Source organism: Syzygium oleosum, unplaced genomic scaffold (assembly GCF_021117445.2).
Source record: "Syzygium oleosum isolate NSW1041296 unplaced genomic scaffold, Sole_v2.1 Sole_v2.11, whole genome shotgun sequence".
Lineage (NCBI taxonomy): Eukaryota > Viridiplantae > Streptophyta > Magnoliopsida > Myrtales > Myrtaceae > Syzygium > Syzygium oleosum.
In genome coordinates this window covers 11010767-11038476 of record NW_026607495.1, presented here as the reverse complement: position 1 = coordinate 11038476, position 27710 = coordinate 11010767, and the positions used below count along the sequence as shown (strand labels likewise).

General features: G+C 39.9%; 5 protein-coding genes and 1 non-coding gene across 7 annotated transcripts; 3 read left to right on the top strand and 3 right to left on the bottom strand.

Moving 5' to 3' along the window:
• The first annotated feature begins 561 nt into the window (after nt 1-561).
• LOC115680462 (peroxidase 19) lies at nt 562-3408 on the top strand. Its single transcript, XM_030604275.2, has 3 exons — nt 562-993; nt 1476-1676; nt 2777-3408. Exons 1-3 carry the CDS (start codon nt 586-588, stop codon nt 3353-3355), a joined length of 1188 nt encoding a protein of 395 aa, XP_030460135.2. The 5' UTR covers nt 562-585; the 3' UTR covers nt 3356-3408.
• Nucleotides 3409-4879: 1471 nt separating this feature from the next.
• On the top strand, nt 4880-7078 carry LOC115680540 (uncharacterized). The gene is made up of 8 exons (XM_030604354.2): nt 4880-5035; nt 5123-5214; nt 5383-5449; nt 5548-5578; nt 5725-5865; nt 6662-6687; nt 6794-6852; nt 6960-7078. Exons 1-8 carry the CDS (start codon nt 4994-4996, stop codon nt 6994-6996), a joined length of 495 nt encoding a protein of 164 aa, XP_030460214.2. The 5' UTR covers nt 4880-4993; the 3' UTR covers nt 6997-7078.
• A 403-nt stretch (nt 7079-7481) lies between these two features.
• Nucleotides 7482-13449, bottom strand: LOC115680536 (negative regulator of systemic acquired resistance SNI1). Of its 2 annotated transcripts, none has more exons than XM_056316217.1 (16): nt 13286-13449; nt 13029-13095; nt 12641-12734; nt 12483-12566; nt 12326-12415; nt 11571-11642; nt 10697-10778; nt 10561-10610; nt 10137-10349; nt 9968-10038; nt 9803-9872; nt 9461-9526; nt 9140-9292; nt 8904-9040; nt 8369-8499; nt 7482-7739 (listed from the first exon to the last, which is right to left on the bottom strand). In XM_056316217.1, the coding sequence occupies exons 1-15, from the start codon at nt 13440-13442 to the stop codon at nt 8427-8429; spliced, it is 1479 nt and encodes a 492-aa protein (XP_056172192.1). In that variant the 5' UTR covers nt 13443-13449; the 3' UTR covers nt 7482-7739; nt 8369-8426. The 2 variants fall into 2 exon arrangements, with proteins under 2 accessions (XP_056172192.1, XP_056172193.1); XM_056316218.1 differs by having other exon boundaries at nt 7482-7725.
• Nucleotides 13450-13693: 244 nt separating this feature from the next.
• Nucleotides 13694-13766, bottom strand: TRNAE-CUC (transfer RNA glutamic acid (anticodon CUC)). Its single transcript has one exon. It is a non-coding gene; the product is annotated as a tRNA-Glu (tRNA).
• A 3562-nt stretch (nt 13767-17328) lies between these two features.
• On the top strand, nt 17329-18393 carry LOC115680537 (ethylene-response factor C3). Its single transcript, XM_030604352.2, has one exon. The coding sequence runs from the start codon at nt 17446-17448 to the stop codon at nt 18238-18240; it is 795 nt and encodes a 264-aa protein (XP_030460212.1). The 5' UTR covers nt 17329-17445; the 3' UTR covers nt 18241-18393.
• A 5784-nt stretch (nt 18394-24177) lies between these two features.
• On the bottom strand, nt 24178-25381 carry LOC115680541 (pathogenesis-related genes transcriptional activator PTI5-like). Its single transcript, XM_030604355.2, has one exon. The coding sequence runs from the start codon at nt 25335-25337 to the stop codon at nt 24786-24788; it is 552 nt and encodes a 183-aa protein (XP_030460215.1). The 5' UTR covers nt 25338-25381; the 3' UTR covers nt 24178-24785.
• Between the last annotated feature and the right edge of the window lie 2329 nt (nt 25382-27710).

Sequence of the window (27710 nt, the reverse complement as noted above, 5' to 3'; positions counted from 1 at the left end):
AAATTATAAATGGAGAGGGCAGCACCTTCATGTGTAATTTCTCTCCATGCAGGTAAGTTTTGGTAGGGAAGATACACCTTGTAACGTTCACACTAGGATATTACCAAGTGTTATTCCTCTTAGTAAGAGTGAATTCATATATAATCACTCAATATGTTGCATTCGAATATACTTAATAAATTACGTATCAAAGAGTTGGCCGAACAGTTAGACATGCTTCGTGCAAATGAGATAGTTATTTCCCGGTCGGAATTACGTCTTCCTCCTAAAACAAACCCTTAAATATCATGTCAACTACCTTTTAGCCGGAACCCGATGCACGTAGACGGAGCGATTTCGGGTACTTCGCCCTTGAGCACTTCAAATATATACCGTACATACGATCCAAAAAAACAAAGTGGTACTATGTTAGGATTAGCATGTGCTGTATGATCAAGCACTACATCATGAACTTTTTCCTCTTGTGTCTCTCCATCCATCCCTCATGACTTTCATTCATATAATAATTTGAGCAGAAGCTCTTTTACTTTTTGTCTGTGCTTCACGGGTCTTGATTCTCTCCCTCTGTCTCTCTCTCTCTCTCCCATGGGGCAATCTGTCCCACAAGACAACAACCCTTCACACTGCACCTTTATCAATAACTTCAATGTCCCTCCAGCACTGTTCTCACTGATTTGTCCTCAAGCTGCCGCGCCTTGGCAACAAACAATGCCTCACCTCACTTCTCATTCTTCTCCTCTAACTTGCTCATTGACCCTTTTCATCGCCCTCATACTCATATGCAGCCAGCTAAATCGCTCTGCCGCAGCCGCAGCAGCCACAGCCGCCGCCAATGCCACGAGCCGCCACCGCCAGATGTCGTTTGGCTACTATGCCAAGTCGTGCCCCCAGGTCGAGCAACTCGTCGGGGCGGTCACGAGCCAACAGTTCAAGGAATCGCCGGTCTCCGGGCCGGCCACCATCCGGCTCTTCTTCCATGACTGCTTCGTTGAGGTTATCTCTCTCTCTCTCTCTCTGAACTTACTTTCACGTGCATGCAATAGCAGGAGACGAAGCTAAGATCTAGGCAAATGCTAGTAGCAGTTGAGCAACTCCTACATTATGAACAAGTTTTATAATATATAGTGACCGAATCCTTGCATATTCTTGTTTCCACACTAACGAGTCTGTGTACAACCTCAATGATAAGAAATTACAGTTTTCATCCCCTAAGCTTAAGAAAAATTCAATTCAACCCCCCGGCCAGCATCTCCTGTTCCGTTATCGCTGCATTCCCCGAGCCCACCAACACTGTCTATCAAAGTCATGCCGGGAATGAGTTACAAGTCGACAATTCTCAGTGTAGAAACTACTATCAACTCGCGAGAGAAATTACTATCGGCGAACGCCATTCGTTCGTTTAATCGATTAGAGCATAGCGAGAATTCTCGGTGTCGAAACTACTGACCCTGCATGAGTTACGGCCGATGTTGAAGGGATGCGACGCGTCGATATTGATATCGAGCGAGCCGGGAAGCAAGGAGCTCGCCGAGAAGGACGCGATTGACAACAAAGATTTGAGGGCGGAGGGATTCGAGACAATCGCGAAAGCCAAGTCCTTGGTGGAAAACAAGTGCCCCGGGGTCGTTTCTTGTGCTGATATTCTTGCAATCGCTGCCAGAGACTTCGTCCACCTGGTACTTCCATCGACCTCTCTTTCTTAGCTTATTTATTTATTTATTTGTTTGTTTAATATTTTATTTTATTTTTTTAAGTGATGACTCTTCCATAAGTTGTGAATATGTGATGTTTTAGGCCTAATTTCAGCAGCAAAAAAAACGCTAACTTTATCTTGAATGACAATTCTTATTCAAACTTTTTTTATTTCATAAAAAATCACCAAGTTTCATTTAAATCTCAAATCTAGCCTAAACAATTTGAAAATTTCACATCATGAGGGCTAGATTTGGAACTCGAGTAAAAGTTTGTGCTTTTATTGAGATAAAAAAAAGTTCAGGCCAACATTGTCACTCAAAGTAAAATTAATGATTTTTTTTAATTAATCCGATGATTTTATATCCTAAAGGTTCGTGGTAGGAGAACCAGAATCAGTCCCCACATGCTCGTCCCCATTGGACTATCCATTTGGAAATTTCGGATCCAATTTCCTAAATATGGGTCCCCCCCAATATTATCCAATCTAAAAGGACAATCATAATATTTCTATTTTTAAATTTGAGAAAATATTCAATTTCAAAACGCATGTAGTCTGTCACTTTCATACGAAATTTATGTTCAACCTAACTTAGGATTTGACAAAATATAGAAAAGGACTCACTTGCAATTTTAGATAAATGTTTTTCCAAGGAACACGGTTGGAGTGATATTAAATTGATACGAACCTAACTTTGTCATTATTAATCTGTAACTTTGCTTAACAGCCAAGACTATGATTAGTAGGTTGTCGTCTTGTTAACTTGGCTTTTGTGTCCAATTTGGATGGATCCAAAAGTTTAGGAGCTAGGCATCATCATAATGACAGAAGGTGGTTTTTTTTTTACACTTAAAAAAAAACCATAGAAAGGGCATCATAAAGACAAGACCAGCTAATTTAATTGCTCTTTGACAAGACCCATCAGAATCTTTTTTCCTAATTTCATTTTTTTAATAATTTAAGCTTTAAAAAATACAAATTGCACATACAAATCTTATATATATATAAGATTAATCGTTAGAGCCGATAAATATTTAGTATAATATATGCATAGAAGATAATTTGATATTGCATGGATTGCAGTCTGGCGGTCCGTATTACCAAGTGAAGAAAGGGAGGTGGGACGGGAGGATCTCAATGGCCACAAAAGTGCCACCTAACCTCCCGCGAGCAAACTCGACCATCGATAAGCTCCTCAAGCTCTTCAACTCCAAGGGCCTAACCCTAGAGGACATGGTGGTCCTCTCCGGTGCGCACACGATTGGGTTCGCGCATTGCGAGCAATTCTTGAGCCGCCTCTACGACTACAAGGGCACAAAGCAACCCGACCCGATGATCGACCCAAGGCTCCTGAAGGCCTTGACGATGTTGTGCCCGCACTTCGGGGGGAACAAGGACATCATCGCGCCATTCGATGTGACCACGCCGTTCGTGTTCGACCATGCGTACTATGCGAACCTCGAGGCCAAGCTAGGCCTGCTAGCCTCGGACCAGGCCTTGTTCTCAGACCCGAGGACAAGGCCCGTGGTGCAGGACTTGGCCAAGGATAAGCAGAAGTTCTTTCAAGCTTTTGGAGCTGCGATGGAGAAGATGGGGTTGATTGGGGTCAAGAGGGGGAGGAAGCATGGGGAGAAGAGGAGAGATTGTAACTTCCATGGGTGAATGTTAATGCTTTTCTATCTTTGTTTTCAAATCTCTTATTATTGATTCGAAAGAGTGCAATTAAATCCTAAAACTTATCACAAAAGTGCAATTAAGTCTCAAAACTTTCAATAAGTACAATCAAGTCCTACAATTTGTCACAAAAGTACAATCGAGTACTAAAACTTTCAAAAAATATAATCAACGGGATGATTTGATTGTACCAATTTAACAAGTTTTAGGACTTGATTGAAGTTTTTGAAAGTTTTAAAACTCGATTGCACTCGTGATAAAGTTTTAAGGTTTAATTGCACTTTTTGAAAGTTTTAGAACTAAATTGCACTTTCGTCATAAGTTTTAGGATTTCTAATGTATTTATCTCTCATTTTTGTGAGGGGGGGATTTGGGTTTTGGGATTTGTTGAGTGTGATGGTTTGGAGTTGTTGTAGAGTTGTAGGTGAGGCCTTGTGAATGGATGAGAGTTGTCAGAATTTAGGAGAGTTTGTGCATTCTTTGTGCACATTCACTTGTTGATTGTTGACTTTGACTTTGTTCTTGCAACTAATTGGGATTAACTTCATTTAATCCTAAGGGATAAGATCATTCAATTGTTAAATTCCTCACATTATTCAAATTTGGACTTTAAGACTCCACAGATTTAACATCAACATCCAGTTCTCGTTTAGGTGAACGTTAGCCTCATTATTCCGTACTGGTGATGCATTACAAATGGGCTAGTTAAGTGGATATGATAGAAAGTGACGGTATGTTTTATGTATGCTTTGTATAAGATAAAGGGTGTTGAAAAATAGAATATGATCCAAAACAACGAGGTTGAGTGGACTAACGTTGATTAATTAAGATTTTCTAGCACAAAATAGGAATAATTCGACAGCTAATGTGTCGAAATATTCAATCTTTAAAAGACTATAAAGTGAAATGTGTTTGTAGATTGTAAGAGATTATTGGTGCGATCCGGCCATTGATAATAAGTTAATAACTTATGGAAAGATTTAATTGCAAAAATCAATATTTGCCAGAAAATGTGATGATATTATATTGAAAGAAGTAGAAAATTTAGAACTGCTCTGCAATTAACCAATGACAATATAGAAAAGGGTTAATATCACGAAAAACCCTAAACTGATACACCTGTGACAAATTTACCCTTCGTTAGTTTCCGTTAAATTTTACTGTCAAATTGCTAAGTTTGATGACACGTGATAGTTGGCGGGTGTACCAGTTTGGGATTTTAACATAAGTTTACCAATTTGTAATTTTTCGTGATATTAATCCAATTTAACGAACACTAACGGAGGGTAAATTTGTCACAAATATACCAGTTTGGGGTTTTTGGTGGTTAAAAATTTAATTTGGGGTAAAATCGTCACACGTGTATCAATTTGGGATTTTTTGTAGTCAAAAAATTAGTTCAGGGTAAAATTATCATAGGTGTATCAGTTTGAGATTTTTCGTGGTATTAGCCCTATAGAAAATTTAAAAGAAAAAGAAAAGAAAAAAAGAATTGTAAAACGTGAAGCAATGCCCTCTCTCCCCACCCTCCCCTTCCGCTCTTCCGCCACTCTCCCTGGTCGCGTCCGCTTCGTTCACCCGCCGCGTTCCACAACCACGAAGCGGCGGCGCCTCCAAATCAGAGCCATGAGAGCCGTCGTCCAAAGGGTCGCCTCCGCCAGCGTCGAGGTCTTCTCTCTCTCTCTCTCTCTCTCTCTCTCTCTCTCTCTCTCTCTCTCAGCGCTTCATGGGCTCATGTGAGCTGCGTCATCGCAGGTCGAAGGCCGCACAGTGTCGGAGATTGGCCCCGGCCTCCTCGTCCTCGTCGGAATCCACGAGTCAGACACCGACTCCGATGCCGATTACATGTACGGAATGCTCGTCTCCTTAATCCAAAGAACCGTTCTTTTTACTTCGCTGATCGTCGTTTGTCTTGCTCTGTTGGTGATTGAATTGTTAAACTTTTAAGAGATTGCGAGCTCGAGAGATGACAATTCGAGGGTCTTTTCTTGGTTTTTACGAAATGGGTTTTGCAGATGTCGGAAGGTCTTGAACATGAGACTGTTCACGAATGAGAGTACAGGGAGAGGGTGGGACCAAAATGTAAGTTCTTCACTCATCCTGCTTTCGCTTAAACCCTAGAGGAATGAATTTGACTGTGTTTCCTTCTAATTTGTGCTTCCAATGATGTTGCATTGCAGGTAATGCAGAAGAATTATGGGGTTCTTTTAGGTAAGCAATCGGCGCATTTCGTTGTTCTCTGCTTAACCGATATCATATCTAGTTGCAGATAAAATTCTGAGGTTTTTTAGGGGTTTTCTGCAACTGAGGTAGAATTAGCAAGTAATCTCATGTTGGGTAACTTGTGGATGCTACAGTCAGTCAATTTACGTTGTATGGGTTCTTGAAGGGTAACAAGCCAGACTTTCATGTTGCAATGCCACCTCAGAAGGCGAAGCCCTTCTACGAGTCTCTGGTCGAGAGATTTCAAAAGGCTTACAGCCCCGATGCCGTTAAAGGTAAATACTTTTCGATTCTTTAGTTGTCTTGCTTAGCTTCAATAATTAGGACTACATTCTTCTTTCATTCTATTTGAGTAATCACTTGTTTGCTTCATTGCTGGATGGACCGGTGCATTGATGGGGGTAAATTCTGTGAATAATAGCCAATTCTTAAGTTGAGAGAATGGGGCATCCTCGGATGCACCATTTCATAATATGGATCAATGAAAGTATGAAAGGGGATTCAAACAACCAGTAAATGTACATCTCGGTGTCAAGAAAACAGTTAATGTCCTTTGCATCAGAATAGGAAATATGTATGTCTATGAGTCTACAGCAATGTTTCACCGCGAAAGTTACTCATGGTTGTTGCTCTGGTTTTCTTGTATCTTTTTTTAAACTGTAGTGTTGCCATCAGATCTCCGAAGAATAATGTGAGGCTCTTTTTTTCATTTGTTTTTCTTGACTAGGGCAGCCCCATTCAGCTATTGTATCTGCTCCAGAGAACTTTGGGTGTGTTCTAATATAAATTGCAATAGCATATATAAAGTGAGACATTTGCTGGCTAATTTTTTGGCTATTGTACTTTTTGGCTTGGCAAATCTGCTCATGTTTAAGATCAAAGAGAGCTAATCAATATTTCAGTGGACCTTTGCTACATTTCATGGGCATACTATTGAATGCTATCATGTAACTGTTATTCTTGTTCACTTAGTATGCTATGTATACTCGCTGTTGGATGTCACATATTCTGCCATCTCTTTTTCCCATTCACGTGCTGATTTATCTTCACCATCTCCCATGATTTGAACAGACGGCGTCTTTGGGGCAATGATGAAGGTATCTTTGCATGCATTCCTCTTCCTTTTTTGGTTCCTCGTTCCAATTGTTGTTTAGTTTCGGAGGATGCTTCTTTTTAAGTATTGTTTCTCCTTATGATTTGAAGGTCAACCTAGTTAACGATGGACCAGTCACCATGCAGCTCGATTCATTACAATCAACGAGGTGAATGTGACATAATTATTGGTGATTTAAGCGACATTAGTACATTCCCCCTTAAAAGGATCTGCTGTTAAAGCTGACAAAACATTGTCATTGTTGATCATTTTCAGAAATGCTCAGACAGTAGCCGAAGATTCAGGAAAGTAGTTATGTTGGAGCATGATATCTATGAACCTCACAAATCTCAAATTGTATACTTATTTGGATGTAACGCATTGATTTGCAGTAACGATGTGATCAATTGGCACATGAAAACTATACCCTCGCTGAAGTTGCTGGGGTTTTGTCTGGCATTACGTGAACTCTCTCTGTATTATCTGGTAGAATAGGTGGAGTGCATGATGCACTCAATAATACAATAAGCTTCATTCTTGGCAATCGCTGTACCACGTAAATTCTGTATTCTGTAGCTTTCTCGACTCAAAAGTTTAAGATGCGTGCGCAGGCATTAAAGTGATGTGTTTCGGGTGCATGCACCCCCATAATATTGTATGGTACCCGCGGTTCAGTTTACCAAGATTCGATTCCTCTGTGCCAGGGTCCTGGCTGCTGGACGCAGGTGCCCCCGGTTGGGGAGTCCTCAAAATGTAATTTATATTTTCTGTAGTATACTTGTTTGTTGACTCAAAAGGTTTGAGAAGGACAAACCCAGGCATCAAAGTGATGCTTTTCATTTCTTGAAACAGGACTTACTAGTTGTATAGTTCGTAGGACACACTCATAAATCATAACAAGGTACAGTATCTGCCTTCCCCGTTGCTTGACCATGAGTACCCCATAGCCAGACCTGGGTCTTGGCTGCTGGATTGCGGTGCCTATCGGCTGGACCTGGGTCACAACTCGCCGGACCGGAGACTTGCATGTGGACCTGTACACCTGAGGTTGATCCCCTTTTAAAAGCATATCATGAGATTTCTCAGCTATATATGCCAATGAACAGACTTATGTAGTGACTTATTTTCCATAAAGAAATTTGTTCGATGAGAATGTTTTTTCATTAGAAAGAAATTTTATGGAAACAATAAAGCAATATCACCGAGATTGCGTTTCAATTTTGTACACCTATTTCAGGAATTTTAGATTTTTAGGACATGTAATGGAAGGACTGGATTAGGGGGGAAAGAAAGGAAAATTAATAAGCTTGAGTGAGGGTACGAAAATTTAGTTTGAGGACCATATTCTAAATTGTTGCTACTTAAGAGACCAATTTGTTACTTCATCCTTAAAACTTTCGACACTGAAAATGTATTTTGACTGAAATGCAAAAACCATCGATCAAGATTCTTCTCTAAACTGAGACAAGGGGGCAATTCAAGGGGATGTTAAAGATCGGTCTCTTCAAACCTGGGCATGCGATTAATATAGCTGTATGCGGTAACTTTAATCCCGACAATGCAAAGAAAAAAAAAAGATAAGGAATAGACTATTCGGGCACAAATAGAAGGCAACATGACAACATGAGAGGTTATTTGTATGAATTTCTCCGAGTCGAGAACACGGTAAAAAATGGCGAGATCACCTGTTGATGGAACTCTTCAGAAAGTCCAAGGGGTGATACAGGGCAATTCCGTTCATTGCTACGACTTGGTTGACAGGATGGTCGCGGCTACAAACAAGGCTTCTTTCCCAATTGGTAAGATGTCCATCCGCCTGTCCATGAAAGATGTGTAGTCGATAATGAGGATGACTGTAGCATTTAGAGAGCAAAAACTGTGGTGCTATTGTCATTTAACTTTGCCTCTGTTCATTTATCATGAGATGCATGCAGATGAAAATTGAAATGGAAACTATTTCAACTAAGTTAGTGAACCTAAGAAGCATAAACCTATGGCAAACAGCACTCTCTCTGTTTCAAACATTGCTTTTCGATTAACCACCAAATTTTCATCATATAACAAGTGGCCTCCTCTTGTGATCTTTCGCACTCGGTAAATTTTGGAGGAAAAGTGGATCCAGTACACTTTAAAGCACTATAGTAAATAAAAGAAAAATACTCAAATACAATAAAGCATGCACATTGGGATTTATGCGACTAAATCCAAGGAGATGCTTACTCATCCACTTTTTTTAAACCATCAAAAGCAGAGATCATATGCTTGCATATTTCCATCAAGGAGTGGTCTACGGCGTTTCCGTTGGACTTCAAAACACCTTCACTAGAATGAGATTTGCATGAAAGAGCCAACTGGGCCTGAAGGAAATCCATGAAAAGAAAGAAAAATAAACAATATAATGCAGACCCCAAGACATCTGTAGTGCATGTAGTGCATATTTAGATCACATCCTTCACCTGGAAAGCATGAGCCAGGAGCAACTGGACTGCTTCTGCACCAATCTTCTTCATAATGCTTCTCAAGCTACTCCCGTTTGAGAGGCACTTCAAAACTCCACCAAATGTTGGGTCATCAGTAGAATCACTTGATCTTCGAGTACGAACAGAAGGCTGTTGTTCAGGGGAAAGAAAAAGGGCATGCAGCTATCATGGATAACAAGAGTAATTCACCCCTTAACTTTTCCATGTATAAAGCATATCTAAATGAAAACTTCCGTTGAGGGGAGATAGAAACACTTCATCAAACAATTTGCAGCAATCCTATGGTCGAAATCAAACCTTGGCAGTGTACTTAGAGAGATACTGCAAGATAAGCTCCAGATTCCACTTTGGTTGATTAAAAACCTGAAATCAATTCATGAGATTAATCACAATCTTCTAACAACCACTAAATTTAAAACGTCACTATATAGACATATGAATTGTAGTTTCTTTAACCATACTTTGCCTCCTCTAGTTTCAAAATATATATACTGCACCTTAGTTTTAAGACCTTCCACTTTGCATTTCAAAGTTTCAAACAAACCTACTCTACACCTTACATTTGCTTATGCACAATCAACACCCACAATACCATATGTCCATCCCTATTAGAGAGGTAGAGACAGTCCTAATTGGTACCTGAAGATATGGTGACAGGATCTCTTTATTGTATGTCAGTTCATCTAGTATTATCTCCAGCAATGGAGTTCTGCACTGAATCCAATGATTAATGCATATTCAACAGGTAAAGGCATTCACTAACCAAGGGGGTTTATAAGGTGATTGAAAATGGGAAACATGTACCTAAAACCGTCAGCTCTTGTAGTACAGCCTTGTTTATCTGCTTGGTTTTTCAACGCATCAAGCTCCATAATCTAAAGGAATGCAAGTCAGCACCTCAAGTAGAGACATAGTAAAGACAAATTTACCATTGTCATTGGTCTAAGTACCCACATAATAAAGACAAATTTACCATTGTCATAAGTTTCTGCAGAGCCGTGCAAGTATTGTCCACAACTTCAAGTGAAGCAATTACCAACGAAGTGTCACAAACTTTGGATGACTTGGCCTCTGAAAACTCTGGAAGTGTAAGATCATTTCCAAATCCAGTGCAAAGTTGCCGCAATCCACACAAAACAGATGGGCAATCCTTCATCAAGTTCTTGTAGCTGAATCTTCTCGAGCACTACACAGATAACAATGTATAATAACCTTGACCATCCTTGTACAAGATTTTACAAGATAACATCCCTTCCCTTTCCAATACTGCATTGTTGAACAGAGGATTTTTTTTTTTCTATTTTTGTTCTCTCTAAAAGACAATTTAGAATATGTGCAAATGAAGACATTGCTATTCTTGCCATGAAAATTAGTAATTTAGCAGATAAAGAGAGTACCAAAAGCATGCTCAGCAAAGACTCCCTTATGACAGTCCAATCCATGGTTTCTGCAAAACCGTGTAGTCTCTTAAACCTTCATTGTGGGGCACAAATGCACAAATTAATAGCATTAGGATGAGACGTGATGTCTTACCTTTATAAAAATTGCTGCGAGATGAAAAATCTCCTTCAAGAAAATTGATTAGATATTGGAGCAATAACATATTTCTCAGAGACTGCAGTCAAATAAGACAAGGAAAACGAATATTTCAAGATGTCATTCAAGCTATCGTGAAGCTGTTATCACGTTAGATATATGCAACATGCAAGGATAGTCTTCTATACAGAAAATACACTCGGAGTAGAGCCATAGAGAACAAAAATAAATTGTTGTCTGGCATAAACAGCAAAGAGGATTGAGGAGTCAGGAAACTGGAACACATATAAGTAGTTAAGGTCAAATTACAGTGTAGTGTGACTGTTACCAAATAAATTCTAAAATAGGAGACATTAACCAGAAAGAGTGTAGCGTGTCATTAAAAATCGTATTGGACTAATTACCTTCATTTTTCCTTTTTAACCAGAGTTTCTTAACAGTAACTAGCATAATTTTCTGACGATGGAAGAGGAAAGAAGTTCTTGATCATCTGTAAATTTATCTTCAGCTTGACAAACTGCTTCAGCTTTTAATTTCGCACACAAAAATTCCACCAGAAAGAGGGTTTTAGGAAGTAAAAAGCCCAAAGAGTTAACAACAGATAGATACATGATGTAAAATAGATCAAGCTTTTCCTTTTTGTTCCGTTTGGTTTCCAGCTTTATCGAACTAAGTCAATTTAATATGAGCAGCAGATGGATATACTTCACAGTTCATACTCTTCCCAACATGAAATGATCGGTAGACATGTCAGCAAATGGAATTTTGTAAGCATGCTTTAGCTTTACCAACATGGCGTACCATCTATTCACCAACGCAAGAAAGTTCTGTTTAGTCAACATAGCACTGAAAAAGAAATAGATAAGCAGACCTCAATATCAAATACTTGATGATTTGTCCCGTCCACCAGTGTAAAAAGGATTTGTATCAGAAGATCAAAACCCTGCAGTGATGGATCGAAGAGCTTTGACTAATTGCAAGGTTTATGGACCACTTAAGAAGAAACTTTGAACAAATACCACTTTACCAAAAAAAAAAAACTTTGAACAAATACCAGGAAGGTTAACAGGAAACAAGCTCAATCACCTCCAGGAATCATGATAAAAGAACTCACATTTGCTAACATGTAAGTGCAACAGCACTTTCTATCATATCTACATAAAGTATGAAAAAAATGCTTTCTTCTTCTTAGTTCGCCCTAGGCTTTAGAAAGAAAAGAAAAACAGAAGGAAAGATTGCCATTATGTCCATCCAACCAGAACCTCGTTATTATGAGAAATTGGAACATAACCATTATGTCCATCTGTAGCCGGCTAGCAGCTTTAAACTATCACATTCATATGTACGTTTACACGATTCAAGTCTAGAAATATCTACCATTAAATGCATTTCAGTTCACAAGCGGGTTGCATGACTAATCATTATTAGCGCCTCAAACCTACAGAAAGTATTGAGAGCAACAAAACAAAAGGATTGTTACTACTGCAAGCGAAGACATTGCATAACTTTCAAATCAATCAATTCCAGAGAAATGAAAAGGGAACAGATTAGCCAGCATACACAAAGCCAATCATTTTAAAGTACTATAACATGAATGTCACGAAGTATGTATGAAATTCAACTCACGGAGGGGTCAACTGGTCCACAAGGGTTTTCGTTAACTGCTGCTCTCCCACTATAAGCACTGTCTGAACCGAGAGACAAGGGAGACCAAGCCTGTTACAGAAGTGTAGCCTTAGCAATTGAGGAGAGAGAGAGAGAGAGAGAGAGAGAGTACTAATACCTCCTCTAGCACTTCAAGCTCAGGTTGAGCAGCCGAAGATGATTCGGACGTACCTCCAGCAGACAAGCACACGCGAGGATACCGCTGCAAACAGAGCAAAATCAGAACTTTGGGTCATCCCAAAACGAGCACATCGATACAGAGAGCCGCCCACTTACCTCGTCCAACTCATTAAGAAGTTGGAAACTCGCCATGACAGATTGCAGCGATTCCCCCGTCCTGAGAATCCGAAAGACAGCCTCCAACATCTTGCTGTTGCCGCCCCCGAACAAAAAAGAAACTCACAATCAACTTAAAGGGAAGCCAAAAACAAACCATTAAATCGACACAAAACTTCTGGTACTCATGAAAAGTAACGAGCAGCGCGAATGTCGTGCGGAGAAAGATACCAAGCTGAACGACACCAGACAGAACCGAAAGGTGATTACGAAGAACTGAAAGTATTGACAGTCGAGCTTAGCTTAACATTAACACGTTCCACATCTCAATTTCAACATCCAGCACAACGACAATCGCAGAGAGAGAGGGGTCAATGAGGGGGATTACTTGGTCGGAGGAGTTCCGTTTTCTGCGACGACCGAGGCGCCGCGAACCGCTTCGAGGAAAGCAATCCCTATCAAAATTTCCAATTCCCAGAAAACGAACAACCACAGTCATCAGCACCGAACCTCGTTGTGCGCCAAGAAGTCGAAACAACAAAAAAAGAAACTTCGCCGATTTCAAAGACACGCCGGCGGCATCGTCGATCCAACAAAAAGCAGAGGCGCGAACTTTCCGGGCCGGGTGGGAAGGGGAAGACGTACGGTCGTCGTGGGAGTAGCGAGGGTCGCTGGACTCGAAGGCGTCGAGGATCGCCAGGGTGTTCTCCTCGACGCCCGCCCTCGTTCTGCCGCTCCTCTTGGCGCTACTGCCGCTGCCGCCGTCGGCTGCGGCTGCGGCGGCGTCGTCGTCTCTCGCCATCGGTCGTTCTCCGGTCTTCTCGCTTGCTTGCAGAGACTCCGACTGAAACCCTAGAATTGCGGGGGAGAGAGAGAGAGACGAGAGATGGGACTGAAAGCGAAGAATGAGGGAAGAAGCTTTGTCGTGGTTTTCCCGCCATTGCTTTGCGTAGCGTGGGGCGCGGAAGGGGATGGAATCGGGTCGACCCGATCGAACCAGCTTGGCGACCCGAATTTCACCAAAAAAATAAAAAAATAAAAAGAAAAAGGGAATTCCGTTGCCGGGACTTGAACCCGGGTCTCTCGGGTGAGAGCCGAGTATCCTAACCAACTAGACTACAACGGATTTCGCAAGTGATTGTCATATCAGTATTATATGTCAGCTTAAGAAAGGACCCAGAGTGACCAAGATTTCTGCAGAACGAAGAGGTCTCGGAGCGTCGTCATCTGACTGGCTCGACAAGTTTGTGGAGAGATGGTGGGATGCCTCCTGAAAGCTTTTATCGCTGCTTTGGTGCCACGACGCAAGGGGTCCTTACGGGCCTAGAGACACGGGGATCGACCAAAATGAAAACCACCGTGGTCTCGAAGGTCTAGCACATCCGGAGATGAACAGTTTCCCTATGCTTCGATGGAATGTCGTGCTCGAATCATTGAGAGTCAATGAGCGGGCGAGCATATTCTTGATGTCATGGACAGAACCGATCGACGGGCAGTTATTTTTCCGGAGACAAGATGGCAAAGCTTCAGAGGAATAGGCGTCGAGGTCGAAGATAGTCTTGGAAGCAAATCAATGCCGGCACCGGTCGATTTGTGGATACTCGTCTATTCATGTGCGAAAGAACAACTTGGTTGTTTAAGGTGTAGAGAAGTCTATAAACACCCCTCCTGGAATTTCTAGTCATGTGCAAGCAAGAGAAACTCTCCAGCAGAATGGTTTAATGCGGTCCACTAGTCCTTGTGTGTCTGTGTCTTGAGAAAAAGAAAGATAAAAACCACGTGACTGTCTTGAGGTGAAAGAGCAAGCTTGCAATGTCAAACGTTGTTTACATTATGTTGTGATGTCTACTGTCTTGCGGACTTCGTTGTTTTATTGAGTTGAAAAGAGTGTACTGTGATGTTCGTCAGTTATCACATCCCTTATTGAACATTCAATCCAAAAGAGTTTTTTTGTTTTGGTCGAACAATGCAAAAGAGTTTAATGTTCCTTGTTACGGGCTGTTCTAATTAACTTGCACTTCGATAGGCTCTTGCACGTAAGAAACGATTGCGTTTGTGACGGATTCATACCGATGCACAAGAATTATTTGAATTCTGATGTAAAAGTTTCATCATGTAGACAACGCGATAAGACCCACACAATTAATGATGGAGATGGACTTGATCTATATGTTTCTTGATAATGCAATAGTTTCTCGTTATTATGTGTTGTTCTTCTTCTTATTTTCTCTTTACACAATCCCATGCCAATGCCTAGGCTATTAGTCCAAGAAAGGAGCCCACTTGGCCATTGGGCCTAAGAGCTATCTTATTATCATTTAGTGCCATGAGCAATTGAAGTTGAAAGAACACCTCCTACAAGTTGGCAGTAATTGTTAATTTCCAGCAAATGTCAAGTGTTCAAAAATAGGTCATCATTTCTCAGAAGACACGTTTCTTCTGTGAGTAAGGACCAGATCCTCTTCATTGGGATAAATGACATAAATGATCCATGAACTTTGTATAAATATGCAATGTGGTGTTTAAACTTTAAATTTATTCAGTGTGATCCATGTATTTTAACTCAATATGCAATGTCGTCCCCGAACTTTTAATTTGTTCAATATGATCCTTAGACATTTAGTCCATGTTCAATTTAATCCTTAAACCGTATGAAAATATTCAATGTTGTCACTGAACTTAAATGGAAGAACAATATTGAACATTTTCATATGATTCCGGGATTAAATTGAACATGTACAAAAAATCCAGGAATCACATTGAACAAATTAAAAGTCCATGAATAATATTGCACATTGGATTAAAGTTTAGGGATCATATTGAACAAATTTAAAGTTCAGAGACTACATTACACATTGAGCTAAAAGTTCAATGATCATTTATGTCATTATCCCCCTCTCAATTTGGCATTTGACGATATAGAAAATTAATTCTTTCGCGCCAAGCGTATTCCTCATTCCAATACAGGCTCCCTAACCACTAAGCCAACCTCGGGGTACAAGTCAAAAACATCTCCGACTTGCAAGGATCTGATCTCGTCCTGGTGCTTAAGGAGAAATCGAACACGTAAAAGTCCGCAAACTTTTCGCGGTCACAACGTTGACATGCTTAAATTCGGATGATAGCTTCCGGCTCGATGGCCAAACGTTTCCTTTCATCCCAATCCAATATGCATTGAATATGTGTGTCGCCGCATATATGGATTGCGATGACTTCTTCTTGAGCAACAAGCAAGCGGACTCCAACCATTTTTCCCGGCGATTCCACTGTTTAAGGTATCATCAAAGCGTGTGCGCTTATTCTATGTACTAGGAAATCTATGTTCGATGTTTCTTAATTAACTCAAATCGAGGAGTCAGTAATTGTTACAAATGTGGTGTCCATTCACCTCTTAGTCTTACCCTGTCCATGGGACAGTAGTGGGCACTCTCAAAAAATTGATATCGTGCAAAAATGGGACCTACACCTTCGTGGGCATCCCGGATATACCACGTGTTGCTCGTTAAAGTTCAAATATATTGAAACTCAAAAATAGTAATTGCTTATTTACTGTAACACGCGAATATTCGATTGATTAATGATTGGCTTGTTACATTACAGTGAGTGACATGTTAACAAAAGAGTTGAGGTGTTGATTGCTCACAGCCATGCTTGACATTTTATAGTGTCAAAAATCTAGGTAACTTGGAATTAGTCGGTAATTTATTTGGAAAAAAAGCATTAATCACTTCAATAAAGATTGGTAAGTTCAAGAAAGAGTTGATAAATTTAAAACGTAGATAAGAAGGACAGATAAAAAGTTTGTAAAATAATAACAAAAAAATCTGTAATTTGCATACTATAAAAAAGACTTTGTAATTTTGTAAAAGTGTCGGTAAATTACCAACAAGTTACTATAAAATTTGGTAACTGATACCTTGTTTTACCATAAATTTTCCTGACACTTCCTAACTTCTTCAGAGATTTACTAGCACGGAAAGAAAATTCGTCTTTTTATTAAACCGAATAGTAGAATTTTCCTCTCATGCTATATTTAATTTTTATTCCAGCATTACACCGACGGCTTAAACATATCTTCATGGTGTTTCATGCACCCTTTCTTGATTGTTGAAATTAGGAAAACCAAAACTAGCTTAGAATGTCTGTTTAATTAAATATCAAAGGAAGCACATCATAAGATATTGGAACCTTAACAAGAAACCTGACCTCAGGATAACATTAATCAAAGCCCCTGTGAAGAAAAGTACCTCTGAAGAGACCACAAAACATGCTTATCACTCATCTCTCTCTCTCTTTTTCAGGATTACACAATCACAACCTAAGATAAGAAAAATTATCCAGTCAACTTAATCATAACCCATTGGCTAGCATGAGGAGGCAAAACCTAGGTTTGAACAATTCAGACTGACTGATCTCTTACTCAACCCCAGATTTCAATACCTTCTGATACTCCCTTCCTTGTAGTTTGAATCATGAACTAGCATAATAATATTCTACACTCCACACAAAAGATGATATCTGCACGTACATTGAGCATCAGATATGATTAAATAGACCACACAAGTCAAAGGAATGATCCGTGCTTGTAAAGAAATTGTAAACCTTCATTGCTGTAGTGTCCCAGTACTCATAATCCCCATGACTTTAGCAGATCAATAAATTGATGCACAAGCTTTTCCAGCTGGATCCTCCGTTAGTCAATCCCAAAAATCGAACATATTTAAGCCGTCCATATCATATTTCAAAAGCTCTACATTTCTCAATCCTAGATACAAATGCTTGCGATTTGATACCCGACTTGAAAAATGGATAAAAACCTAAACTGCGCAGCATCCGAAGCAATCCTAGAAAATGTCTGGGCGAGTTTCATCGGCCAAAGTTCATCAGAACCGCCCGAAGCATGGGAACGATTGCCTGGTCTCGACGCGAGAACCGGGTCGGTGGGGATGTTGCAAAGGCTGCCTAGTTTAGGCAGGTGGGTGTCAATGGGGTCCGAAGCCTGGGAAGAGATCCTAAGTGAAATCATCCCTGGAATGGCTCAATCAGATGTTAAAGACAGGACAAGCGGCTCATGCTCCGAAGCTGAAGTGAATTCCTCAGAGGGCAAGGTGGCGATTGCGCGACACTACCGGGGAGTGAGGAGGCGGCCATGGGGGAAGTATGCGGCTGAGATACGGGACTCATCGAGAAACGGGGCCCGCGTTTGGCTTGGGACGTTCGACACGGCAGAGGAAGCTGCTCTGGCTTACGACAAGGCAGCACTAAGTATTAGAGGGCCTAAGGCATATCTAAACTTCCCAATTGAGCAAGTTGCGCAGGCTATACCCGAGGATTGCCGTTACAGAGTTCCGGGTGGCTTGGCCACGATTTCTCCCGGAAGGGGCCGTGATCACGCGTTACCAAGTCGCGAAGAGAAAATCATCAACCCGAGAAAGAGGGCGAGGGAGTGGGAGGGATTTGATGGGGTGATGATGAAAGAGGGACCTCCATTGAAGAGGATTGAGAGCATGGAAGAGAGTCGCTGGATTGATGAACTTGATGTGGTGGAATTTGAAGATTTGGGGAATGATTTGTTGGATAGCTTGCTCTCTTGTTTATAAACTGGTGGCCATAAAAAGGAAAAAAAAAACTAGTAGGATGAAAGTACACGAGCAGATGGTGAATTTAGTCATCATTGAGACAGATTCTTTTGAAGTAGCACCATGTTGTAGTTGGAAGTTTGTATGGTGGAGATGTTTGTAAGATTTTATTGTCTCTGTTGCTATATTTACTATAAATTGTTCTTCTGATTCACTTGCATTACATTCCTAACGTTGATGATCAAAACTAATCACTACTTTGAAAGGACTGATGGTGTGTTATAGTAAAGATGGAACTTAACTCTTTGGGAGATCGTAAAGCTCGGTTAGTAAATTACTTCAGCTCGATTCGATTAATTTCAAGCTCGAGTAATTTGAGCACTCTATTAACTCGATCACAACTTTGATAAATACTTTACTAAAGCTATTTGAAGCCCAATAAAGTGGAATATATATAAGATAGTATAATCTGTTTTCCATCTTATACCTGGCTTCTAAGTTCAAGCTTAAATAGAATAGAATCTTGCTAACGTTCAACCTTGAAATTAGACAATATTATCTTGACTCGAGCTCAGTCTGAGTATCAATTTTAAGCAAACAAGTCGATGGGATAGAATTTGTACTTTCAAGGCCAAATCAAACGCACCCTTAGTCCATACCCAATTTTATAAAGGTGGAGAATGATAATCGGGGCAAGAGGTTGCGGACTAGGGTAGAGGAACTATTGCTATCTATTATCGACGATTTCATAAATTTCGTGGCCCTTGAACAATGAATGCTAAATTCGACCAAAACAAAAAGTAAACTATGAATGCTAGAAAGTCGGTCGTCGTACTTTCTTTTTCTTCCCCTTTTGTATGGTACAAGTAGCGGAATTACCTGTAGTAACGACGAAGCAAAAATCGTCATATAACTTTTGGTTTATCTTAAAGTATCATAGTCCTTTTATCGTGCCCTTAATCTCTAAAATTTGAGAATTTTCCGTCCTTGAAATTTTACAATATATTTCCTGTTAGGTGATAAAATCGGAGTTTACAACTATTACAAACTATTTTACAGGGTTTTGCTCACCAAAAAGAGTATGGGCAGAGTTGGGACTTATCCGATCTGCTACCGGAATACTCGGATCAAATGATCATTAATCGGAGGATGATCAAATGATAGTGCCCTTAGTGTTACATGGTAGTGTTACATGGTTGATTCTTGAACACAATGAAAGTGGATTGGATGCAAAAGCTTAAAAAAGCTTTGGTGGCATAGCCATATGAACTTAGTAATTTTTATAAAATTACTTGTCTCTAGGGCTCTATTTGTTTAACGAAAAATGAATGAATTGGAAAGCATTTTCTTAAAAATGATCACTTGTATCGTTTCAAATAATTAATCAATAAGAAATGTTTTCATTATCGACAATAATACATATTTAAACATTTTCGTGGACAATGATAATATTTTTCGTTTATTCATTTTTGTAAGCGATATAAATGATCGTTTTTAAGAAAATATTTTTTTCAAACCATTTATCTTTCGCGAAACAAACTGAGTGTAGATTCATTCGGAAGCTGGCATTTCCTTCTTCTTCTATATATATTAGATAGATAGATTCTTCATGCTCTTTGAGGATGAGAAGATTGTGTCGATCTGAGTGTATGAGGTGGTCATTCATAGTTCCATCCATGGTTGCAGTTTTCTTAAAGATGTTCGGCATGAGATTGAACAGAAAAAAGTGATATTTCAATAGAAGAAGTCAATTCGAGACCTCAAGAGAGGAGACCATCTCAAAGTGGAATCCCCCGGTGCACTCGAACTTCAACAACTTTATGCATAAACAAATCTCCCTATGTTGAAGTTCCTTCTTTGGATAAAGATCAAACTCTTATCATGAACACTTCAAAACACGTTAATAACTCACTATAACTCAATAATTTTCTGGTTGCCCATAAGAAATTGGAAAATATTTCTCATTTCACATTCGTTGCACGTAAAATGCACGTGCAATGTTTACTAAATCATTATAAATAAAAGTGATCGTGAAGTTAAAATCTTCGAAATTTTATGAATGGACGAGAGTAATTCGGAATTGGGATATCTATAATTTCGAAAGTACGCTTATGTTGGCGGTACGGATAGGAAACAAAAATAAGAATAACTTAAACGGGTAAATCTAACAATAATCAGGTGAAAACAAAGAGATGTGATGTTATACAGATAAAAATCTTTGTCTTCATCAAATATGTACGTAAGAACTTTCAATGCAAATGCACAGGTTAATATACTAGTTTTCCTCTTTGTTAGAAAATTCCTCCATCCATCTTCTTCTTGTGTATATATTTCTTAATTGAGAAAAACAGTCGTCACGTTCTCATTTCTCTCTCAGGTACATGAAATGGAAAAATGGATCATACGTGAGCCCGGTGGTTGTGGAACAAGCGGCGGCACCGAAGTTTTGGGACGGCCTTTTCGACTATAGACACCCTGACGATAAGTGTAACTCTATATGAAAATAAAGCTTTGTTCGTTTCCCGGAAAACAAATTCCATGAAAATGTTTTCTGAATTTTCCGGCGTTCATTTATAAATTAGTCAAGTAAAACATTTCCTCTCAATGGAAAAAAACACTTTCAAAAGTTGGAAAATGATTTCCTCTTTTCAAATAGAGGAATCATTTTCCCTCCTCCTCCTTTCACCATTCATTTTAATTATTTTCATTTTTACTTTTTTTAAAATTTAAAATTTTATTTAAAATTTTTATTTTTTTTTGTTTTTTCCCTTTTTCTTTTTTCTTCTTCTTTATTTGGTCACTGGTCACGACGAAGGCTGCCGATTGGCAAAAGGCGAGCCCGAGCGTCGCTAGAGGGTGGCGAGGCCCGGGCCTTGCTAGATCGGCGAGCTCGAGGCCTCGTGAGTTGCGGTCTGGCGAGGCCCAAGCCTCGCGCCTCACCAACTTGTGGTGAGGCTCAAGTTTGCCAACCTATGACGAGGCTCGAGTTCGCCTATGGCCAGCGACTGGCCGGAGAAGAAGGAAAAATAAAAAATTTAAAAATCAATTTTAAAAGAATAAAAAAGTATTAAAAGTAGTGCATGGAGGAAAATCAAATCATATTTTTCATACTAAATGGCGGAAAATATTTTCTGGATCTCTTTCAGATTTCAGCTGAATATTGAAAAATTATGTTATTTTCCTGAAAAATAGCTTCTTTCACATTTTTCGTGAAACGAACGGGACCTAAGTATATAACGAGAACAAATTTATGTCTGTCCGTCCGTTTTCATTTTGTAGGTATGCAAACTTCTAAAGAATGTCGTTTTCAAACTTTCGCAACTCTTGAGAATGGATAAGCAAGACGCGACTAGAAACAGTAGTTGGAATAGACAGAGACGTGTAAGAGATAATCCAAAAGCTTAGTGTCGATGATTAGGAAGGATGAGTTGTCGAAGGACAAAAAACACAAGGAGATGCTTCTGTTAGAATATGTAACTATCAAATTCTGCTTTCCTCTAATGATTTAAGTTTTTAGAATAAATAGCAGTATTCTCATAAAATCACATTTTTTTTTTAAATAAACAAGTTGGCAATTGACCTCTTTAGGGCAAAGTCCGTGAAAAGATCAATATTTTGTTAGAACAATTTCCAAACAAAATGCAATCCGATAACTCGCTTTAAAGCACTGAAAGAAATACACGAGACATTACCAACCAACAGGTCAAGCTAGTTGATGTCGTGTCTTGTTGTACTCTTATTCCAATTAGGCATTCTTATGCTCGATGCACAAACATTTTGTTGTTACTCTAACTCAATCGGTACCCAATTCATTGGCTTATGTTTTTTTTTTTTTTTGCAGTAAAAATAGGTCCAACTAAATACGTGTGACGTGCATGGACATAAATGCTTCTTCAGCGATTTCCCTGAATGAAAAATATCGTGCTTATGTTACATCGCCCGACAAAATAAAACACGAGTCATAGTCACGATTAGAGATGGATGTCTCAACGAGGTCGGAATGAGACGAAATAACATGGCCCAAAAACATGTGGTTGAAATGAAAACGTGCACATCATCAAAACCACGTCGGTGGGGCTCGCCAATTATAAGCTCTGATCGTGCACATAAAAGATCTAACATGATTTTCATGTCTAGGTGGATGTCCAACGATCTCAAAATTGACTTTCGGACAAAAGTTAGAGTTAAAAAAATCTCTTTTAAATGACTCTAGCATAAAATCTAGAGTCACAAATAAAAAATGAAAAAGAAAGAAGAAGGCGGCCAAGTCAAAAAGAGAAGCTCAATAAATTTGCAGTAGGCCTTATTTACGGAATTTATATGCTATTTATATACATACGATATTCCTTCATCTAAATTTATTGTACTGATATTAATTCAGTCCTGACCTTTTTAATTTTATCAATACAATTTTAAACTTTTGCTCGAAATTTCAATGCAGTCTTTTCGATGAATTGCCATCGGAAATTTGCTAATGTGGCGTCCAGTCATTGTTGGCCATCTTACATGGCACACTACATGGACAAGTTTACTCACGCTATGTTAGATATTTCCGACGGCAATTGATCAAAAAGACTACTTCGGAATTTCACACAAAGGTTTAGGATTACATTCTCAAAGTTTGAAAGTTGAGAATTGCATTCATGCATTAAATTTGAGACTGAATTCTCAGGCAAATTCAATAATTGAATTCATGATGATCACACCATCTCTTCTACTTTCAAGGCCTAACGAAATAGAACCAACTCTTCTTCATTGCACAAATCGAACATACAACGATCATGATACGAGCATCGTCCATAGCAACGGAGGCCGTTTTGCTCGCATCTAAAAAAAGTTCAGACCATAGTTAATTTAATAGGGTCCATCAAATTAAATATGTGACAAACCTACCAAACCAAATGGTCCATCAAATTAATAGGGTCCATTAAATTAAATAGGCCTCTCGTACGCCGAGCCAACAATGGACCTCGTAGCCCGCCGGACCACTCCGGCTCACGAGGCTCGAAGTGTAAAAGTGAATTCGGTTTGGGTTGAACGTTACATTTTCCAACACGATCCCTTCAACGAGATTCGTCTAAACCCGATCGATCTTCATAGAAAATTTTAGACCCGGACTTAGACCCCGCCTAGACCAACTTGCATAGCGCGAGTCCACGAAACAAATGGGCAAAGAGGGACGAAAGCCAAAGGGCCGTCGGTCAACGTCAACATACTTTTTTCTACCAGTTAATCCTAATTAATTAAGTTACATCACCCAAATTAAGAAGTACCGTGAGAGGTTTGTCTTCCATCAATATCGATATATCATCGCTAACGTTGAAAATTCATGTGGCTGGCATTGGATTTTGACCGTAGTGGGTGTGCCCCACAAAGATCTAATTAAGATCTAATTGGATTATGCTTTGTATTTTAATTACATGAACAGTTAAATGTTGGTTGTGCGAACCTCCCTCTCAGTTTCCCCCTCCACGAACCAATTCCTGCACGAGGTGAAGAAAAATCTCCCAAGTGATGTCGATTTGGGTCAATTCACAAGGGTATTTTCAGCCACCTTTCGGGGAGAATCAACCTAATTACGGCTTTTTTAAATGCGATAAATGTAATAATATCGGCTAATAAAAAATTTATAGCAGGTGATACAGTGAGGTAGAGGATGAAATGAAATCGGCTCGATCATGATAGACGAATTGTATCAATAGAGAAATGATAATTCTTTCTCTTAACTTTGTTTTTACAATTTGAAGTTTCTGACAATGGAGTTAATATTCAAGGGCAAAAAGATATACCCAAAATAAATTATTTAAATTTTCATGAGAAAATAGTTCTCTATTAGGAGTGTCACGAGTTTGGTCCACTTAGAAGCGTTGCCATCATCTAGAACGAGACTTTTTCTCTTTGAATATCATAAAAGAAAAAGGACTTTTCCTCTGAATGAAGTGATTTTGTACTCAAATATAGAGAAATATTCATATCATCCCCATTTCTCCTTTTTCACAATCAAAGCCCCTTAAATACATGATAATCAGATGTACCCATTGAAGTACATTCAAGAGAAATTGCTCAAAAAAATTGAAGAGCATGAAGATATATAGCCCAATTAAAAGCTTACACCTGGACTTGTTCGCATTACTTTGACAATACTATGTAGCCAAAGTGCAATAACCTAAAACTACAACATATGAATCAGCAAACCAAAAACCCTTGCATGGACCAAAATGCATTTTGTCTTTGTAATGTCTATACCTCCAGGTAGCTGCGCTGCTCCTTGTATTTGCGAAGTTGTTCAATAGGGTCCTTCCGATTGTTGTCGTAAAAGGGACCGATAGAGATATAATGATCCCGAGAGAGACGCCCCGATTTGCTCACCATTTAGACAAAATGGACCACGCATTGGGCCACATTGAAAATAAAGATGACCAAAAAAATGTTCATGAAAAACTTCTGCGACACCAAAAAAAAAAAAATGATCCTAAGTCGCAAGAAAATAAATTAAACCTTTTCTCCCATAGTCCCTGGCACAGGTTACACGCAAGAGTCGCGAGTGACCAGAGACGCTCAACCTCTCAGAACACATCCAGCACCTTCTCAAGGTGGTCCGTGGCCACATCCCGGGATGCTCCTCCGGCGGCGACGCCAACCTCCGAATCCGACGGATGCGCCTCGCCTCTCCTGTCCGAATTGGCTGAGCCGGAGGAGGTCCGGCTCTGGCTCGGGTGGTACCTCTCCATCGGCATCGACCCGGCCACCACTTCCGCCGGGAAATTGAGCAGGGCCTTGGCGCCGCGCATCTGGAACGCCGCCCGGTCATAAGCCAGCGCCGCCTCCTCCGCCGTCTCGAACGTCCCGAGCCACACCCGGGCCCCGTGGCGCGCCGAGTCGCGGATCTCGGCCGCGTACTTCCCCCACGGGCGGCGCCGGACCCCTCGGTAGTGCTTCTTCGCGATGCCCCGGGACGGCGAGAGGGAGCCGCCGCCCGGCACGGGCCCGGATCGGTTCGGATGCGGGAGGGACGAGTTGTTTTGGGACATGGCCTCGTTCAGGACGTGGTAGATGACCATGTCCTGTGAATCATTCTCGTTGAGAGGCAGTTCTTCAGTCTGGAATGGTGGAACCATGGAAGACAACAAGGAGGCTGTGTGTGTGTCTCTGTGTGTGTGTGTGGGTCTATATATGTTTGATGAAAGAAGTGTGGGGAGAGTTTGTGTCCAAGTTGGCCTTAATGACTATAAATTCATTTTGAGCAAAAGGGTTTTTTTTTTATCTTTGTGGGGACAGATTGGAAGAGGAAGGTGAGAGGAACCAGAGAGAGAGAGAGAGACAGATAAGGAGATGGAATGGATTTGGATACTTACCGGCTGGTAGGGTTTTTAGGAAGTCTGCCTACTTTTTCTTTCTTTCTTTATCTTGCTATAAGGCGTCTTGAGGACAACACTAGTTATTTGGACAAGTACAATCTTGATAGCATCCATTCCACAAGACAATTTTAGAAGCTATTGGTTTAAGAAAGCAAGTAGTTACAATTGCTGACAATTAAAGATAACTAAATTAAGGTCCTTTCCGTGAAATTTTCTTCACGCCAATATGTTTTTCAAATTAAATGCTCACGCAGATTCTCGTAAATCGTATTCAGTGGAACATGCGGAAACTTAAATTAGGCGAAGGGTATATTCAGAAAGGCGAGCAATACATCTGATAATCACGTCATCGTATTTGGTGAAATATGCTGAAACTTATATTAGATGAATGGTACGGTTTCCGTACCTCGACGAGAATATAATAATTTATATGAAATTAATTTTGTAAGTTATAATCGACAATCACATCAAGCACCGAATAGCTAGAGTCAAGGACGCGACGACACCCGCCTCCTCGGTCCGTCTCCGATTCGATTCAAAACCCCTGATGTTACACTTTACATCTTAAGTACTTGGTACATCATTAATACTTTACACTATCCATTATAGCATTATGGCGAGAAACTTTATACAAAGGAGAGATGATTTTGACATCGTGGGGCTATTCTTTTTGCTAAGTAAGCATCACAATCTTGATGCATATGAACAAAACTTGGAGGAAAGAACAAAGGAATTGTCAATTGGGCAACCTTGCAATTTATGTTGTCGCCCCATCTTCGAGGTGGCTTCCTGTCATTGAATAAGTGACGTCATGGTGTTGACCAGCTAAAGAGACCGGGCGACTTGTCTCGATGCAGTGAACTTACTAAGCACACGAAAATCAGGAGCAGACTATTCTTCGTCCTTGGAGAGAAAGTATGTCGTGAAACGTCCATTTCACCCGATACATGATTTTTCTCCCTTCGAAAATTAAGCATTTGTATCACGAAAAAAGTCACAAAAAATTCTGAACTACGCCACCGTTAATAAAAAATCCCGAACTTATATCTGTGTGATACATATATTCTTAATTTAAAATTTAGTCAGATAAGTTTTTCTAGCCAAAACATTATTATTTTATTTCATTTAAGTCATGTGGGTGCCATGCCAATATTATAGTTAGCATTCCGGTTTTCATGTAGGCAAATTTTTAACGATGCTCATTGACGAAATCTTGATGAAGGGTAAATGTATTATATAGGTACAAGTTTGGAATTTTTTATAGGCTTTCTGGTGGTTTTTTCCTTTTGTAATTAGATCTTGCTGAGTGATGGAAGATGAGATTTTTCAGTACACTAATTTCAATCGTGAAGTGATAATCACTATAAAAATCGAACAGTTTCTTGTGAAATATGCTTCATAAGCGTCCTTAAAGCACTCGACGATACGATTCTAGTATTAATGATCGTTAGAATTTCGACGCGACGGCACGTGAAAAACGTCATCTACGATTTGAAATGGATGTTATGGCCAGAATCGTGACATAATGTTTTTTCAAGTCGCGAGTACATATTTGAAGATATTGATGAGAGGAGAAAAAAAGTACGGATATTAATGTCCCACGTGGCAAAATTTAGAAACTTATGTTTATGGATTAATCCATCGGTTTTTTTTATACATAATGCAATAAGGGCTCTTGTTTCTTCACCCATAATTTGAAATACGACTGGTCTGGTCACACATTTTTCTTGCCCTCGTGACATAATCCCCACTCGCATCGTCGGTTGAGCTGTCGTTTTGTAGACAATTCTTCCATCAACATTGTCCTTTACCTTTGACTTTTTCAACGGCTTGCATCCGCAAGTTAGCGTAAATCCAGAAGAGGGTTCGTCCGAAAAGATTCAAACCCCACGAGGTTTGACTTTATGGAAACAAAAAGCAGAGAGAAAGAGAAAGAGATGGTCGAAATCCGGTGCGTTTTAAGGAGGCAGTGCGTCGCGTTCACGGTGTCTGAAACGAAGCTGAGGGGTTTTGGAGCCATGAAGAGATGGTTGAATTCAAATTCACCCCTCGAAAAGGACAGAAAATGCTATTTTAATCCCTCGTGCCCCCTAAATATATGTCAATTTGCCCCCTTGAATTTGCTTAAATTAC